Source organism: Portunus trituberculatus, chromosome 46 (genome assembly GCF_017591435.1).
Source record: "Portunus trituberculatus isolate SZX2019 chromosome 46, ASM1759143v1, whole genome shotgun sequence".
NCBI lineage: Eukaryota > Metazoa > Arthropoda > Malacostraca > Decapoda > Portunidae > Portunus > Portunus trituberculatus.
The window spans coordinates 24,231,331-24,251,330 of NC_059300.1; the positions used below are offsets into that span (position 1 = coordinate 24,231,331).

Sequence of the window (20,000 nt, forward strand, 5' to 3'; positions counted from 1 at the left end):
GAAAAATAACGATAACAATAACAAAGAAATAGATACATAAATAAAATAAAGTATATAAGTAAGAGATTTACAGAAAAGTAGCTAACAAACAATCAAGCAGTGTGTGCTTGATTATGTTTCTCAACCAAGGGATGAAGTCTGCGATGTCTTATCTCCCAACTTTACATACACTTCTTTATCTTTACATGTACTCGTACGTAGTTCAGTAGTCAGCAGTCATTAGTCAGAGAAGTCACGTTTCAAAGGTATTATTGCTCTCTTATCTGAGTTTCAACAATTTATACATTTTTCTCCTTTTTTCCTTGTCATACTTTAATAATTTTTTTACCATGACACAATTGAACTTAAATGTTATTGTGTGTGTGTGTGTGTGTGTGTGTGTGTGTGTGTATTTACCTAATTGTAACATACGGGAAAAGAGCTATGCTCGTGTTGTCCCGTGTGTGTGTGTGTGTGTGTGTGTGTGTGTGTGTGTGTGTGTGTGTATGGTGTGTGTGTGTGTGTATGTGTGTGTGTGTGTGTGTGTGCGCTCCCACGAGTAAAGGTGACAAGTACCTTGTATTATGCTGTCCAAGATATGGTGTAGATCACCACAGTGTCTCCCTCCTCCTCGTCCGTACCTACTCACGTGGTCATCCTTGCACCAGGTTGACCTTGACCTTGGTGCGACGCAGTGACACCCACACGCAAACCAGAAACGGTGCGTGTTTGTGTATTTACCTAGTTGTATTGTAAAGGGTTCGAGTGGGGCTCATAATCATGTGTGTGTGTGTGTGTGTGTGTGTGTGTGTGTGTGTGATTCACTACGGTCATCTGCTGGTCACCCAGCCAGGCTTCCCCATTACAGATCGAGCTCAGAGCTCATAGACCGATCTTCGGGTAGGACTGAGACCACAACACACTCCACACACCGGGAAAGCGAGGCCACAACCCCTCGAATTACATCCCGTACCTATTTACTGCTAGGTGAACAGGGGCCACACATTAAGAGGCTTTCCCATTTACCTCGCCGCTTTCCGGGACCCGAACCCGGACCCTCTCGATTGTGAGTCGAGCGTGCTAACCACTACACTACGCGGTGTGTGTGTGTAATTCACCTCCTCGGTCGCTTGCTGGTCACCCAGCCAGTCTTCCCCATTACGGAGCGAGCTCAGAGCTCATAGACCGATCTTCGGGTAGGACTGAGACCACAACACACTCCACACACCAGGAAAACGAGGCCACAACCCTTCGAGTTACATCCCGTACCTATTTACTGCTAGGTGAACAGGGGCTACACATTAAGAGGCTTGCCCATTTGCCTCGCCGTGCCGGGATTCGAACCCGGCCCTCTCGATTGTGAGTCTAGCGTGCTGACCCCTACACTATGAGGTGTGTGTGTGTGTGTGTGTGTGTGTGTGTTTCACTGTTTGATCTGCTGCAGTCTCTGACGAGACAGCCAGACGTTACCCTACGGAACGAGCTCAGAGCTCATTATTTCCGATCTTCGGATAGGCCTGAGACCAGGCACACACCACACACCGGGACAACAAGGTCACAACTCCTCGATTTACATCCCGTACCTACTCACTGCTAGGTGAACAGGGGCTACACGTGAAAGGAGACACACCCAAATATCTTCACCCGGCCGGGGAATCGAACCCCGGTCCTCTGGCTTGTGAAGCCAGCGCTTTAACCACTGAGCTACCGTGTGTGTGTGTGTGTGTGTGTGTGTGTGTGTGTGTGTGTGCGTGAATAGTAATCTTGAAGTCAGTCAGAGCAACCTATTTATTATATTGTTCGTATTCTAAAATAGTTAAATTTCCTGTTGTCATTTCCCCGCTCCGTGTCAACACCATGGAAAGCACCGATCCAAACTCACACACTCCGACAAGATAAGTACAACCGCCACCACCACTACATTCTGCATTTCTAAATCTAAGAAAAGAATAGAAAAGCAGAAAAAAAAAAAAAACATGGCCACAGACTTACAGACGCGGAGGAGTTCCAAGAAGCAAGAGTGAGCGCTGCGCCGATTTGGTCCTATCAGCACCACCGTCACAGCCAGACTGGATTCATGCCGCGCCGCCTTCAGCTGGAGATTCTCGCGAAAGGCACCTGCTGTAGGCTATCACTTGCTCCACCCACACGCTGACAGACTGTAAAAACCATTAGGCTATTGTTATTATTATTATTATTATTATTATTATTATTATTATTATTATTATTATTATTATTATTATTATTATTATTATTATTATTATTATTATTATTATTATTATTATTATTATTATTATTATTATTATTATTATTATTATTGTTATTATTATTACTATTATTATTATTCTCATTATTATTATTATTATTATTATTATTATTATTATTATTATTATTATTATTATTATTATTATTGTTGTTGTTATTGCTGGTATTTCTGTTTACCTAGAGAGGGTAATCATTGCTTCTCGATATCACTTACGCGACCAAAATCTCCAGCGCGTGAGGCCACAGAAGTAAGCAATGTCCAAGGATGTCGAATCATGGATCAGCTCACTGGGAATCGTATGAGTAGTAATCAACCTCAGAGTAATATGAAATCGATGGAAAATGCCTTAGGACTATACTTCCTGCGAAGTAATGAGATGTTAAGTGAACGGTGAGAATTTCTTTAAACTCATGTACACTATGTCATTAGAGAAAATCAGGCGTCATTGCTTTCTACATGCAATATATTTCATTAACTAGCATTATAAAAAAAGTAATTCTTAACCTTTTTTGTAGTGTGTGCATCCTTTCAGATTACCTATCATGAAGTCATGCGCAGTTTTCGGTTCTCGCATCGCATGCCTTCGATTACTGATTATTGAAATGCAAAATTAACGTCATGTGTAGTAATTTGAGCCATTAGATCTGCAGTGATATAGGAGATGTAATAAATATAATAAGAAATTGATGTTTCATGGTCATCTCAAACCAAAAACTCTACTTAACTTTTATAGCAGACTAATTATCTAATATAGTAGGCATATATATATATATATATATATATATATATATATATATATATATATATATATATATATATATATATATATATATATATATATATATATATATATATATATATATATATATATATATATATATATATATATATATATATATATAGTTAGATGAGACGGATCAGTAGTTGTAAGTAAATGGAGAGGCAGGATTAGGATAAGCCAAATGATAGATTTGGGGCCGAAGGCTGACTGTCACCGAAACACTCAGCAGGTATTATTAAACAACTCCTCGCGGGATTTATGCAACGCCCGCGCTGCATACAACGATTGCTCCGCCACCTAGCCGCTCTTACTAACCTGGGTCACTTCCCTCCTGCATCCACATTTCCAGCCCCTATCAGCCGTAGTGTGAGCAGCAACACCATGTCAAACGGGGAGCCACAAGCCAAGAAGCACAAGCCAGACCCTGATAGCCTGGACATCCACCGCAGGCTAGAGAAGGCCAGGCGTGATGTAAGTTCTGCAATCCATCTGCACTGCTTAATGCTAAATATTAATTCCTAAGCAAATATTGCGCTTTTAGTCAAATGAAAGCACTAACAACAGTAGGAGTCTACTTAATTCATTGTGTTAATTTCATTCTAAGAAAGTGACAGGACAAGACCTTGAGGAACATCTTTACCTAGAAGAACGGTAACCTTTTTTCGATACCAGAAGTAAAATTGTCAGAGGGAAAATTTGTAATGGAATTGTAGGAAGAGGAGTAGAAGCTATAGGAGTGTAGTTTAGGACGGCACTGTCTTAATATAGACATTCCGTCAACTCTCCTCGTATATGAAACCACGGTATTGAATAACAACACACATACACACACACACGCATCGTTATCGTGTTTTCATTTACCTTACTCGTTATCATTCTCATTCCCATTTCCCCCTATTCTCTTTTGAGTTATCTTCTTCCCCTATTTGTTATCCATTTTTTTTTTATTGCTGTTTTATTGCCATTTCCTCCTATCCCTTATTTATCACCATAGTCTCACTCCTATTTCCTCCAATTTCCATATTTGCTATCATTCACATTACCATTTACTCTTATTCCCTTATTCATTATATCCTCTTCCCCAATTCTTTATCCATTTTTTATCTTCTGTTTTTTATCATTTCCTCCTATTCCCTTATTCATTATCATACTTTCATTCCCATTTCCTCCTATTCCTCTATTCATTATCTATTTCTTGTTTCTATCTCTTGTTTTATTCCCATTTCCTCCATTTATTATCTATTTTCTTTCTATCCTGTTTTATTTTCATTTCCTCCAGTTATTATTAATTTTTTTTCTATTTTCTATTTTAATCCCATTTCCTCAGTTTATTATATCTTTTCCTTCTCTTTCCCTTGTTAACCAATAGTGTGTGGCTTCATATATATATATATATATATATATATATATATATATATATATATATATATATATATATATATATATATATATACGGTATATATTACGTCAAATCAGCTGCATGAAAGAGCTGCGAACGGGGAGCCCGGAAATGAGGAGAGCTTTAGGGACGTCTATATTAAGAAATTGCCGTTAAGATATTTTAAGGTTTTGTGTCAGACTATCAGAAGCCTTTGATATGTCTAAAGGCAGCAATTAAAGTTTTGCCAAAATCTCTAAAAGAGGATGACCAAAACTCGGTAAGGAAAGTCAGAAAACCAGGAGAATGGGTGCAACAGAACCTCTACTGGCATATCTCTCTCTCTCTCTCTCTCTCTCTCTCTCTCTCTCTCTCTCTCTCTCTCTCTCTCTCTCTCTCTCTCTCTCTCTCTCTCTCTCTCTCTCTCTCTCTCTCTCTCTCTCTCTCTCTCTCTCTCTCTCTCTCTCTCTCTCTCTCTCTCTCTCTCTCTCTCTCTCTCTCTCTCTCTCTCTCTCTATGTTCCCAGTGATGCTTAAGAAAAGTTTCATGATACAAGTAACATTTACTAAATACAAGTTTACTGTCATTCTGCAGATACAAATTGAAGATAATGAAAAGCACAAGACTTTATTTGCACTAATACAACTGCCTGCAATGATAGCATATCACTGCTCCAATAAAACATTATTCTAACCCAAAAATATGACATGATAGGCAATGCCTCTCATTATTCTGCAAGCTATTTAAGTTGAAAAAAGATTCTCTCCTCATTTTGGTTTTAGGAAGCAGAAAGCATCTTGGACTTCAAATTCAACAAAAAGCGTGTGGAGATGCTCAGCAAGGCAGATGAGGTACCAGACTGTGATGGCATTGTCTACTGGATGTGCCGAGACCAGAGAGTGCAAGGTGAGTGGTGCAGCTTCACACCATAATCATTTTTATTTATTCAATGGTCCATTTTACTGATTATTATTGTTAGTATCATTTATTATATATATATATATATATATATATATATATATATATATATATATATATATATATATATATATATATATATATTCATTCTTTATGTATGTAGGAGATGTGCACCTTAAGAGTAGATTGTTGTGCTACGAAGTATGCTGATTTTATGGACTTTTTTTTTATTTTAATTTTGTTGCCCTTAGGCTCTACTTCATCTTATATTTAAAAAAAATTAATGAAAATTATGATAATAATGATAATAGTAATAATGATAATTATAATAATAATAATAATAATAACTAATAATAATGATGATGATGATAATGATAATAATAATAATAAAATGCACTGCTTGGGAAACAATATTATCTTGCTTTATATTGAATTAGTTGATTACATCATGCATTTAATGTATACTTGAAAAGTTTAGATCCAGGGAATATGGAATCTTAGGTGAATTTTTTCTTGCATTCTTTTTTACATGCACAGCTAATATATATATATATATATATATATATATATATATATATATATATATATATATATATATATATATATATATATATATATATATATATATATATATATATATATATATATATATATATATATATATATATATATATATATATATATATATATATATATAAAAGGCAGGGAAATCACCGTAGAAATCTTCATTCCTCCTGCTTTATTATTTTCCAACGTCTGGTCTTACAGAAAAAGGCATCATCAGGGCCTACAGTAATCAATATCAAAATAAAAGTATGACATGGTCTAAAAAAGACATTATCGAAACATTAGTTAAAACTAAAGTTAAAACCATAAAAAAAAGTAAAAATCACAATACATCGTCAGAAGAACAAAAATGTACAATATAGAAAATAGAGATGCACTTATTGTGCATTATTGTTCTTCTGACGATGTATTGTGATTTTTATTTTTTTGTGGTTTTAACTGTAGTTTTAACTTAATGTTTCGATAATGTCTTTTTTAGACCATGTCGTACTTTTATTTTGATATTGATTATTGTAGGCCCTGATGATGCCTTTTGCTGTAAGGCCAGACGTTGGAAAATGATAAAGCAGGAGGAATGAAGATTTCTGATTTCCCTGCCTTTCAGTATCTACAATTTCTGCTATCAACCCTTCTTATATATATATATATATATATATATATATATATATATATATATATATATATATATATATATATATATATATATATATATATATATATATATATATATATATATATATATATATATATATATATATATGTGTGTATATATATATATATATATATATATATATATATATATATATATATATATATATATATATATATATATATATATATACACTCGACCCTCGAAACAACGGACAAATGCGTGCACGACCCTGTCCGTAGATTGCAAAAGTCCGTTCTTTGCAAAAGTACGTAAAAAATTGTATAAAATGTACATAAAATACTGTGTAATCATTAAGAAATCATTCAAGCAGTATTACAAAGCATTAATTACAACAAATAACCTGAAATATATGACATGAGCATGGTCAGTTTAATAAATATTAATAAACAATACAGAAAACGAAGTTCTCTAACCTTAATACGCCACCTACCGGACAGTAATTTGCCGGGAACGGACAATCGTGCGCATTTTAATATTTGTCTGTATATTAAACCGGACTCCAGAATTTGTCCATAGTTTCAGAAATCCGTTGATGGGAGGTCCATTGTTTCGGTCAGTGTATATATATATATATATATATATATATATATATATATATATATATATATATATATATATATATATATATATATATATATATATATATATATATATATATATATATATATATATATATATATATATATATATATATATATATATATATATATATATATATATTACTGTATTACTGAATCAATCAAGCACCATGTAACATTCACTAATGAAATGGGAAGGCTAGGAATCTCAGATCTGCTGACAAATGGAGAGCATCATGGAGAGAGTTGGAAATCCTCTCATGTAAAGAAAAGTAATTTTTGTGTATTGAATGATGAAAATCATCAATGTAAATGTTATAACAAACTATATTGCTGAATTTTTAATCAGATGGTTTTCTCTTGGCAGACAATTGGGCAATGCTCTTTGCACAGAGGCTAGCCCTCAAGTACAAAGTGTCTCTTCGTGTGGTTTTTTGCCTTGTACCAAAGTTTTTGGATGCCACTATTCGTCACTACCACTTTATGCTAAAAGGTAAGTCACCTTGTTTGCAAACTCCTTTTCAAAATTAGATTTTTGATCTAATTTTGCTCATCCTGTTAAAGATTGCCATGTGGATCACTCTCCTCCACTGCACCTAATGCTTTCTTGAGTCACGCCCATTACAAAGTTGTAACATTTTGTGAGGTCTTTCTTCTTTTCACATAATTTTTTTTTCTAATTAATCAATTAATTTTTTTTCCCTCCTCATACTCCTTGTCTTTCCTCTTGACATGCCCAAACCATCTCAGTCTTGCCCCTTCAGCTTTATTACCAAACTGTTGTACACATGTTGTGGGATATACACATTCCTGATTTTGCCCAGATTCATCACTCGTAAAGAAAATTGCACCATCATTATTTTAGATTCTTGCAGCTGTGTTTCTTGTCTTTTCATCCGTGTTACTGTCTCTTTACTATACAACTAGATGGCCTCACTGCCATCCTGTACAGCTTTTCTTTCCTTTTATTGCAGAAACTTTCTTGTCACATATCATGCTATCACTTTCCTCTTCCCATGCCATCTAGCTTGCACTCTTTTCTTCTTAGCTATGCACACCACACCCTGGCACAACTTTCTAACCAGCAGTCAGTGTCACATTCTCTCTGGGCACAACTTAACAATCACTAAATTCTATATTATCTCCATAGTATAAAATCTAAGTGTATGTATATGCCTTTCCCCATTCTTTTATGTAATTCTATGCTGGTGATCCTGAATTTATTTATATATAGTCTTTGAAAAAAATATATGTAATCTTTTATATGAATCTGATCATTATTTTATTTTGTTGAAAAAATTTATTTAATCTTCATAACTGAACTACTTGGATACATAAATTAATGTAGTTTAAGTGTACAGTATATGCATAAAGAATGTCTACACAGGGCTGGAGGAGGTGGAAAGTGAGTGTCAGAAGTTGGATATTTCTTTCAACCTGCTGCTTGGGGAGCCTGTGGATGTGCTGCCTGACTTCATCAAGAGCCACAACATTGGAGGTCTTGTCACAGACTTCTCACCATTGCGTGTGCCTCGTCGTTGGCTCAAGGAAGTAAAAAAAAACATTCCACAAAATATACCAATGTGTCAGGTACTGGTCTTATGATCCCATTGTGTTTGTAAGCATATACTATAATAAGTGTTTTCAGTTGAATTATATTAGTTATAACTAGTAATAACTCCTTTTATGCTATTGATTATATATAAGTTGCTATTAACTATTCAAACATTTCAAATTTTATATAGAGAAATAGAAAACAACTTGATATAATTATTGAAGGAAAGATTAACCTTTATGTTCACTCCTCAGGTGGATGCCCACAACATAGTGCCATGCAAAAAAGCTTCTGATAAACAAGAATATTCTGCCAAAACTATCCGTAAAAAGATCCATGACAAACTCTCTGACTTTCTCACCCAATTCCCTCCTGTTATTAAACATCCCTATAAGAGCAAGGAAGAGAATGAGGTGTGTATTGGCATTGTTTTTAAGGGAGATTAGAGAGAGAGAGAGATATGTATTAAGATTATATTTTGACAGTGTTGAACCTATGCTTTATCAGAAACAAAACCTATGCAGCTGTACTTTTGACACTTAATTATTGTGGTGTAAAGAGTTATTTTGAAATACATACAATGCACCCAGAACTTTCAATGAAGAAAAGCCTGGATGAAAATCCTCAAACATGGTAAATTACTTAACCATACACACACACACACACACACTCACACACACACACACACACACACACACACACACACACACACACACACACACACACACACACACACACACACACACACACACACACACACACAGAGACTGCAGCAGATCAAACAGTGAAACACACACACACACACAGCCCGGTAGCTCAGTGGTTAGAGCGCTGGCTTCACAAGCCAGATGACCGGGGTTCGATTCCCCGGCCGGGTGGAGATATTTGGGTGTGTCTCCTTTCACGTGTAGCCCCTGTTCACCTAGCAGTGAGTAGGTATGGGATGTAAATCGAGGAGTTGTGACCTTGTTGTTCCGGTGTGTGGTGTGTGCCTGGTCTCAGGCCTATCCGAAGATCGGAAACAATGAGCTCTGAGCTTGTTCCGTAGGGTAACGTCTGGCTGTCTCATCAGAGACTGCAGCAGATCAAACAGTGAATTACACACACACACACACACACACACACACACACACACACACACACACACACACACACACACACACACACACAGAGAGAGACAGCAGCAGATCAAACAGTGAAACACACACACACACACACACACACACACACACACTACTTGATCTTTTAAGGTCAGATTGAATATACCAAATAATTTTTTTTCACTCAGGCTGTGGACTGGGAGGCAGCTGAGAAGAGCCTGGAGGTGGATCGGACAGTGAAGTCTGTAGAGTGGGCTGTGCCAGGGACGAAAGCTGGCCTTGACACCCTCAATGAATTCTGCCTGAAACGCCTCAGAAAATATGCCACTCAGCGGAATGACCCCAATGTCAATGCTCTCAGTAATCTCTCTCCTTGGCTTCATTTTGGTAGGTCTCCACATTCACTACTCAAGTCATTCATGTATAGGATTTTTCTCTTATATTCTTATCTCTTACCATCTTTTGACAGGACAAGTATCAGCCCAGAGGTGTGTGCTGGAGGTTAAAAGATATAAGAAGCAGCTGAAGGAAGGTGTGGATGGATTTGTGGAAGAGGCTGTGGTGCGGCGGGAACTAGCTGACAACTATTGCTACTATCAGGAGAATTATGATCGCATTGAAGGCGCCTACCAATGGGCTATCACTACCCTTAATAATCACAAGTATGTCTAGTTTCTTAAATTTTTACTCTTCATAAAATCTGAATTCATGTAGTGTTGTAAGGAAGTTATCTGTCTTGTATCAGGTTGAACACAGAAGATTTGAGGTTTGGATGCTGGAATTAGTCAGAGATGTAGAATCAATGCAGTTTAAGTTTTTGATATACCATAAACAGTATGACTACTTGGATGAATTAAAGTTTATGTGAAGGTATGGCAAGTCTGGTAATGTACTGTAGAAGAAATAGCTGAAATTATCCATATAGAATAGGAAACAATGGGATAACTAAGGAGATTCAGCTGCATTACATAAGACAAGATGAGGATGTGTTATAAAGTGAGATAACATGCTAGAATAATTAAGGAAGGATAGTAATTAATAGAAGGATGAAAGAACTGGACTGCCAAGTCTTGTACTTGTACTATGGCTGTCCCATTATAGAATTTCCAAGTTCTGATCTTTTTGGATGTTTCGTAGGAAGGACCCTCGTCCATACCTCTACTCCCTTGAAACCTTGATGGAGGCCCGGACCCACGATGAATTATGGAACTCAGCTCAGGTTAGTCTGTGCCTTTGTCTCTATCTTTCCTTTGTATGTATACTAAATTTCCATTCATATCATCAGTTGTTTTTTCACTGACAGCCTTCATATTTATCAAGATTAATCTGTCCATTGATAGCAGCCTGTTAAATGGCACTCATAAGTAATTTGTCTGTCATGTCTTATTATTTCTATTTTTCTTGTACAAGTACACCATTACTATCCTCAAAGTAATATGTTTCTTGTGCAGAAGCTAATATTTTATGTTTTAAGATACCTTCTAGTATACATTATGAATAGAATTAGTCACTAAATCTAGATTACAAAACAGCATTTCACCTGTTGTATTTCTCTTCTATCATTATTTTTCAATTTCTCTACTAAAGGTTTCTTGCTATCAGTGCTGCCATCTTTGCCCTTCATTCTAACCATGTGTTATATTTTCTAGATTTTCTTGACTATATATATATGTAATATATGTAAACAATATCAATCAATCTATCTATCTATCTATCTATCTATCTATCTGTCTGTCTGTCTGTCTGTCTGTCTGTCTGTCTGTCTGTCTATCTATCTATCTATCTATCTATCTATCTATCTATCTATCTATCTATCTATCTATCTATCTATATATCTATCTATCTATCTATATATATATATATATATATATATATATATATATATATATATATATATATATATATATATATATATATATATATCAGTATAACCCACTATAGGGATGGTAGGTAGCCGTGCGAGTGGTCACAACCAATTAGGAGGTTCAGCGTGAGGTGTGAGCAAATGGAGCACAGCACAACTCTAGGACCAAGAACACTAACAAATGCTGGCTTGATGTTTTACATTTAATGTTCCACTTCCTCAGTTCATACAAAACAACTGGGGCTGATGTGCCACAGCACCCCACAACTCACTCACACACCACAATAACCTAACAACCTTACCCAATGACATTCAACCTGGTGCACCTACTCTCTCACTACCTGGGTTTACCCAAGGAGGGTCAAATTGACCTCAACAATGAGTGAAACCCCTACCCTAACACCTAACTCAGACCATATGCTTGGCGCTATGGGTTTCCTTCCCCACACTTCTTCCTCTTTGGTGAAACAAACCATATGTTAGTCTGTTTTTGCCATTTCACCAGGGTTTTACAGTCACGTTTTTACATTAACACTTCCTAAGAATGCACAGATATTCCTGAAGTACGACACCTAGTGAGAGAACAAATTCCGGCTTGGGTAGCTGACTAAACTGTAAATGTGGCTGGTATGGAAGGCAGCTGGGTAATGGCAGACCAGTGTTCAGGCTCCTTCCATCTCAAGCAGGAACGAAGCTACCATGTAGTGGCAATATACTAAAGTCATGCGCTCGAGATAAATATTGAATCTAGAGGGAGCTCAAAATGTTTCATGGAGCATTATCTACTGTTTGGGTCATATATATATATATATATATATATATATATATATATATATATATATATATATATATATATATATATATATATATATATATATATATATATATATATATATATATATATGCTAGTTTATGCATTCAATGTAAGCTGTTGTGTTTGGCTATTTTTATGTTAAGTTTAGACAACTACATGATTCATGAGACTTTATTTTGATTTTCTATAACTCATACATAGAACTTATTTTTTACTGTAGCTTTCCCTTGGTATCTCTCAAAATATTTACAACAGATTCAGTTAGTGAAGGAGGGTAAGATACATGGCTTCATGCGCATGTATTGGGCCAAGAAAATCCTGGAATGGACAGCTTCTCCAGAGACAGCACTTGAGACTGCAATTTACCTCAATGACCGTTTCAGCTTGGATGGCCGGGATCCCAATGGATATGTAGGTCAGTCCATCACCTTACAGAGTTTTTTTTTTTTTTCTCTCCAGGCAACCCCCGCTTAACGAAGGTTCACACAACGAAATTTCACTACAACGAAGATATCCTTTTACTACCATCTGCTTGTTTAAAGAACACCTAACTCGCTTTAACAAAATTTTATCCAGGTAATTTTTTACAAGTTTAAAAGCACTGCCTTATCACACAGTGCCTCTCGTGGACAAAACGCGCACCACTCACTCCCCCAGTTCAAAACAATAACAGCGTTAGCAGCAGCTCGTCTTCCCTCGCTCTAAATGCCACCAAAATGCCCTGCAATGTCGTCTAGTGTTGCTAAGAAGACCAGGAAGTCTCTTACTCTCGAAGTGAAGCTGGATATTATTCACAGACACGAGAGAGGCGAGAAAACTAATAGCATTGCTTCCCACCATGGCTTGACTCCATCTACTGTCTACCATTTTCAAGTCAACAGACTCTATTAAGAAGGCTGGTGAGATCGGTTTACGGTCAATTCGCCCACAAGTCAGTTCGCCCACAAATATAAGTCGTTTCGCCCACATGTAACAGTCATTTCGCCCACAAATTCCATGTTTTGTCCATATTATATGCTTGGAATTTAATCAAGTGGTAAATAGACTTGAAAACAAGAGTTATGTATATATATATATATATATATATATATATATATATATATATATATATATATATATATATATATATATATATATATATATATATATATATATATATATATATATATATATATATATATATATATATATATATATACACTTGACCCTTGGCTATCGCGCCTAATTGGGGCCGAAATAGCCGCACTATAGCCGAAAACGCGATAGCCGAATTGATCTTGGTGGGAAGGCGGTTTTGGCCAATGAGCGCTCAGATATCCCATGACGTCATGGCTGAGCGCGCGATAGCAGGCATCTGAGGTCGCGATAATGAAATTTTAGCAGCTTCTCATGGGTGCGTGATAGCAATAAAATGCGGTAGCGGAAGTCGCGAAAGCCGAGGGTTGACTATATATATATATACCAAATGTATATAATAAATCAAAATGAAAAAAAAATAACAAAACCTTTTCAAAACGTTTTTACATATAAAACATTAAAACATGTACAGCAAAACAATCTGTTAATAAAATTTAAACATGTAAAACCTGACTAACGAATTAAAAAACCTTTAAAACCAAAATTTAAAAGCTGAAATAGAAGACTAAAAGCACCTTTAATACACCTTAAACTATAAAAACCAAGGGATAAAAAGCTTGCTTTGCAAATTCTTATATTTTTTTCTCTGGATTCTTCACAATTTTTTTTTCAGCCACAAGCCTGATGTGTACAAATGTAATTTTGGCCTCTTTGTGGAGTAAGTTGACAAGTAAATAAAGCTGAAGGTTGCATCGTCCTACAGCACGTTTATTGAATCTGTTGTGCCATCCTTCGATGTCATTATATGTGCGGATGGACTGGTTAAAAACACTCCAGCTAGAAGGTGGCCATGTGGAGCTGTGGATCCACGTTCGTGAAATATAATCTGTTATGCTTTGTAATTGTGCTGTGGTGGCTTGGCGAGAGAGGCAGTCATATATCGGGATTATTTCTTCCTCAGGTAGAAAGGGAAGGGCCATGACTCTGCACAGGTATTTGTAAGTTCCATCGTTATGCGTGTAGCCATGCTGTAGACCAACCTCTTGAATCTATATAAAAACAATGAAATTGTAATACATATGTATATAAAGTTGTACTGTTACACAATGTCTGACCACACGAGTATACAACGTCTAGAAATAATGAGTAAACTTAATTATAGTGCATGATAATTGTGTTCATACACAATTAAATATACTGACCTTTCTCCATATGGCCTGTGTCCAGTGGAACACACATCCCTTGATCTGAGTGTCAGGCAAAAACTCGGGCAAGACTTTCCAGATGGCCTTTTCATAATCCACTGTTATATGTTGAACAGACGGTCCAGCAGGTAGAATTGTTAAAAGTTCTTGGAAGACCTTCCTATAATCACTTTTTTTTCTACCGGACATCAAGGCAAACATCAGTGGCACCTGTTTTGCATGGTCATCTGCTCTAACGAAAGCGTTGATTGTCAACAGCTGCATAAATGGATACCTGCACAGCTTAAATGTACCATCAAGGTACCAGGATTTTGCCTTTATTAAATAATTTATTTGTTGTGTTGTGGCAAAGATCAGGTGACGGCGTTCGTGTACTGTTACATCTGCTCGAAGGAAGTCCGCAGGAATGTGAGTAGCATCAAGTTCAAATTGCAAGTCTTTTGGTTCAGTTGGTCTTAATTTTTGTCTCTGTCTGTTCACTGTTCTTGCCAAGTGATCTGGTTTAGGCAGGCTTTGACATGGTGAATTTCCCATCTCTTGTAGTAAAACATCATCCACTATAGCAGATGCCAATTTAAAAAGATCCTTCACTGCCAATTCCTTAACCTCTAAGGAAACTCTAGTGGCGATAGCAGAACCTATTGGTGATAGATGATTATGGATTAACTTGTTCTTCACAAAATCGCCATTTCTCTGAGTAATTACTATTTGGCACGGGTTATGTTTAGGGTGGACAGTACACTGCCAATACGTTACATGGGAACGTTGCATTTTCTTGTTGTAAGTGTAGCCAAGGTTGTCAATTAGCTTGTCTTTACCACGCTTTGTGCCCTTCTCTATGATCTGGAATGCAACTTCACCTTCTGCCTGAGGTTCAGTATCTTGTATGGATGGATCTTCAATTGAAGACTCTAGTTCTTCTTCCACTGCATGGGTGGCTGGCTCATCAGTGTAAGAGCCTTCATCCACTGTAGGGGCGGCTGGCTTGTCAGTGTAGGAGCCTTCTTCCACTATAGGGGGGGCTGGTTCGTCAGTGTAGGAGCCTTCTTCCACTGTTGGGGCGGCTGGTTCGTCAGGGTAGGAATCTCGGTCCATTGGCACATTAGTGAAACTGCAAAACTCGCACTGCCAATCAATGGAAATATTGGATTTCACTGCTGTCCAATAATCAACACGAGATATGACAGTTTGACACTTCCTGTGCTGCCACCTCCCACATCCGTCACACTGCAGACCTTCTTGTCTTGCTCATACAGGTACATGGCACTGAATACAGGTATGTGTGCAGTCTGCCATCGTGTCAAGGAGTGAAGAAATTTTGTGGCCATGACCAGTCATCAACATAAATGAACCACGAACTCCGAACTGAAACGCTCATTAAAGTAAATGATAGGTTAATGACAAGTGAGAGAGGTTAATGGATCATGTGGGTATGTTTCTGTGTGTGTTTGTTCTTTTCTTTTTCTTTTCATATATGATCACACACACACACACACACACACACACACACACACACACACACACACACACACACACACACACACACACACACACACACACACACACACACACACACACACACACATTAAGACAAACATACACACACAGTAGCCTACTGCGAATACTGCCTGTTATAAAGAATGGGAGATAATACTGAAAGACCGTATAGCTATTGGTTCTCTCTCTCTCTCTCTCTCTCTCTCTCTCTCTCTCTCTCTCTCTCTCTCTCTCTCTCTCTCTCTCTCTCTCTCTGGGCAAAATGACTTCATAGTGTGGGCGAAATGACTTCATGCTGTGGGCAAAATGAATCCATACTGTGGGCGAAATGACTCCATTCTGTGGGCGAAATGACTTGTGGCAAACTGGCATGTGGGCGAAATGACCGGTACCCATGAGATCATATCTTCCTTGCAAGCTAAAAGAACCACCTGAACTCGTGACTCTGCAATGGATAAAATGGAAAGCCTTGTGGAAATGTGGTACATAAGTTTTGTATGCGGTACAATGATGCGCACTTTGTTTATATTCCACAGGTTGCCGGTTAGCGTATTTCCCGCTCCACTCTTCCTCCCTTCATAAATTTAAGATCATCAACATTATAAAGGTACTCACATACATACATTAGTGTACTTTATAATGACTTAGTCTTAAATTAAAATGCTTAAATGTTTAACTTCATAATTTTTACTTTCATTAAACCTTTTACTGTACTATGTATGATGCACTCTCGCTTTGTTTACTTTCAATGGAAGCTCAAGTCAGGGGTTAAACTTGTTATAATTTGTTTGCTTAATGAAAATTCGCTTAATGAAGGGTTTTTTAGAAACGTAACTCCTTCGTTAAGCGGGGGTTGCCTGTAATTGAATTCTGTATTAATTATAACACCATTTTAAGCTTGGGCCATGGTGGGATTGTGTGCACTGTAGGGACCAAGGAAAGGAAAAGGATTCACTCAGGGTAACATTTCCCAAATCCCAAATCCAAAGCCCTTCGTTAGGAGGCACTGTCCTAGCCCTGACAGACCTGGGAAACCAGACATAAAACTAAAAAGAAAAAAAGACACACTGAGCCTTTCAAGCTTTATATATAAATTATTTTGCTTATTAGTTTTAGTCTTTTTCCATAAAAAAGGGAGTTGGTCTCTTTACTTCATATGCTAATTTTCTGTAATTATTTGAAAAAAATAATTGTCTGAATCATTGTTGTTCAGTTTAATGAATCATTATGTGTTAGCTATTTCTGTTATACAGAAATTAATTTTGTCTTTTATTTTCCAAGGCTGCATGTGGTCTATCTGTGGGATCCACGACCAGGGCTGGGGTGAACGTGATGTATTCGGCAAGATTCGTTATATGAACTACGATGGTTGCAAGAGGAAGTTCAAAATTGATGGTTATGTTTCTCGTTATGGTGGTAAAAAACATAAATATATTCCACCAAGCAAATAGATAAGAGACAAAGGGAAATAGAGAAAGGAAAGCAACTAATATCAAATGACTGTTACAATATATAAATACTGATTGAAAATTTTTATTATGCAATAAGTTAAGGTTCACAGTTGGTGGTTTACTATGCCATGTTAGTTGCATGTTAGTTCATATAAAATATGAAAGGTTAGGATGTCCTGTGCTGACATAGAGTCCATCACTTTGACAGAAGGTTATATCTGGTGAATATGAATTGTGCTCGCTAATTTATTTCTTTTGATCTGAAGATCCCCAAAAAATGCAATTAATGAAATATTCTAATTTTAGATTTCTTGATACATAGTACATTTATGATTCCAGATTTTTTTCCTACATAGGCAGCTAAGATATATTCAATATAGATTTCAAACTCACTGTTACATAATAGCAGTGGCATGAAATATACCAAGCAACATATAGAATTTCATGTTGTCCAAAGTACCTGATTAAGTATTAAGTGTAATCCTGAGAGTTATTCACTAAATGTTCTCAAGAGTATCTTCTTAGTGATGCTTACTATACTATACGTGTTCATTGGTGAAATTTCATCATATTAAATATTAAGTATAAATTAGTGGTATAGTAATGTAGTAAATGATGTAAAGCATATAACTCAGGTCACTGATGTTGTTCATGCATGTTATTGTGTACTATACATGCTAGTACTGCACTGTACAAATGCATATTGTTTTCTTTTATTTTCCACAACAGATTGACAACCCCACTTTTAAAGATGGGCATAGCAAAAATTATGCATTGCAAGAATGGGTATAACTAAGATAATGCATTGCAAGAATAAAGATACAGAGGGTGGGAGGGTTCTCATTTCTCTAGTTAAGTCCCTTCACTCACCTTTTATGACAAGGAATACAATGGCATAGTTGACTCATCAGTATTCCATTTTTCTTGTTACCTAATGTCTTATTTTGATTTCCCTTGAAGGGATAGTCAGTATTTCCACAGAAGTATAGAGCCAGTTGTAAAATATTGAAACAAAAATAATATTGATGATACAGATGTCTGCAATGTTTGTTCCCCTACATAATATTGGATATAATAATGGTGTGAGGAGCCCTCCTGGATGCACTCTGTGTAGCCAAACTGTAAGAGTACTGTCATTGTATTACTGTGTTGTAAAAGAACTGATACAATGGAGGAAAGGGACTAGGAACTGCCTCCTCTCAATCTTTATTAGTACTGTAGTGAGGTAAGATACAATGTTTTACTTAAGTATTTGGGATCATTTTTACTTATCAAATGTAGATAAAACAAAAAAAGCAAAACAAATGAATGAGCTGTACTCTTGCATTTAGAAGAACAAGATTTTGTTACTTGTATTTCAAAGTACCTATGGATTTTGTGTTAATGTGTTTTTTTTTTTTTTTTATTGGTTTTAGCATTGTCATGTTTGTTATATTCTGAATAGAATCACCCAGATCAATATGTTAATGATGTTATCCTGCTTTTACTTTAGGTTAGAGCAGGACTAATGTTAAGCTTTATGTAAAATATGTACTACCCAGTACTCTATAAATTGACAAAAGTTCTTATTTTTTGCCAGTTCACTCTAAAGTGGTCAAAATTTATCATAGTAATTAAAACCATAATATATTCTTTGGCATTTGTATATTTTTATGTCAAGCAGGAAAGAATGTCCTTAATTGTAAGGAACATATTGATAATATTGTAATACCTTGAGTTGTTAAAGAGATGTCAAACTTTTAAATTATAAGGACTATAGAAAGGTTCTCATTGTAATTCCAATTATTTATTCCATAAGAATGAGTAAAAATTTGAAACGTATGGATATTATTAAAATATTCATGTAAAGCTGAATGTGGAAAACAATACACTGTTAATAAATACTATTCAAAGTTGCTGTGAGAGAGAGAGAGAGAGAGAGAGGAATACAAGACCTTTATCAATGCATAAGAAAAGAGCAAGATCCTGAAAACAATCGATGTTCAAATGGTTGGCTACAGATCATATAAATGACACGGTAAGAAATATCCCTACGTCAAATAGTGACAAGTACTGTATTGGCTACAATACTGTAGTCTTAAAATTTGTGGTTATCTGTTTGCATTTCTTGCAAATTGCTGTAATTTACAAATAATCTATGTACCATGCTGAAGTGTGTATAAGTGAGTGTGATGAAAAAAATAATTTTGGTTCAAATGCATGTAATAGAAACATTTTTAGTCAGTCCAGAGGATCATTCGCTTCCTTTAGCGTGTCTCTTGTTTTCAAAGAAAATATGGCATGAAGGATGGGACCAG

General features: G+C 36.1%; 2 protein-coding genes across 3 annotated transcripts in view; one reads left to right on the plus strand and one right to left on the minus strand.

The window, feature by feature from the left end:
- The window catches only part of LOC123520199 (CAP-Gly domain-containing linker protein 3-like), a 31,964-nt gene extending 29,927 nt beyond the window's left edge, over window positions 1-2,037 (minus strand). The window contains 1 exon segment of the mRNA XM_045282258.1: window positions 1,972-2,037. The gene's annotated coding sequence lies outside the window, so the exon portion shown is untranslated.
- Window positions 2,038-3,233: 1,196 nt separating this feature from the next.
- LOC123519924 (deoxyribodipyrimidine photo-lyase-like) lies at window positions 3,234-19,524 on the plus strand. 2 transcript variants are annotated; one of them, XM_045281635.1, is made up of 10 exons: window positions 3,235-3,497; window positions 5,187-5,310; window positions 7,508-7,633; window positions 8,528-8,730; window positions 8,950-9,108; window positions 9,984-10,182; window positions 10,265-10,457; window positions 10,933-11,014; window positions 12,729-12,888; window positions 17,534-19,524. In XM_045281635.1, exons 1-10 carry the CDS (start codon window positions 3,285-3,287, stop codon window positions 17,701-17,703), a joined length of 1,629 nt encoding a protein of 542 aa, XP_045137570.1. In that variant the 5' UTR covers window positions 3,235-3,284; the 3' UTR covers window positions 17,704-19,524. The 2 variants fall into 2 exon arrangements, with proteins under 2 accessions (XP_045137571.1, XP_045137570.1); XM_045281636.1 differs by lacking the exon at window positions 12,729-12,888 and having other exon boundaries at window positions 3,234-3,497.
- Window positions 19,525-20,000: the final 476 nt, after the last annotated feature.

Coding starts and splice junctions, on each gene's coding strand:
- LOC123519924 (XM_045281635.1), top strand. CDS start 3,285: ATGCAACGCCCGCGCTGCATACAACGATTGCTCCGCCACCTAGCCGCT. Junction 8,731..8,949: donor AAAATATACCAATGTGTCAG/GTACTGGTCTTA, acceptor TTCACTCCTCAG/GTGGATGCCCACAACATAGT. Junction 10,458..10,932: donor ACTACCCTTAATAATCACAA/GTATGTCTAGTT, acceptor GATGTTTCGTAG/GAAGGACCCTCGTCCATACC.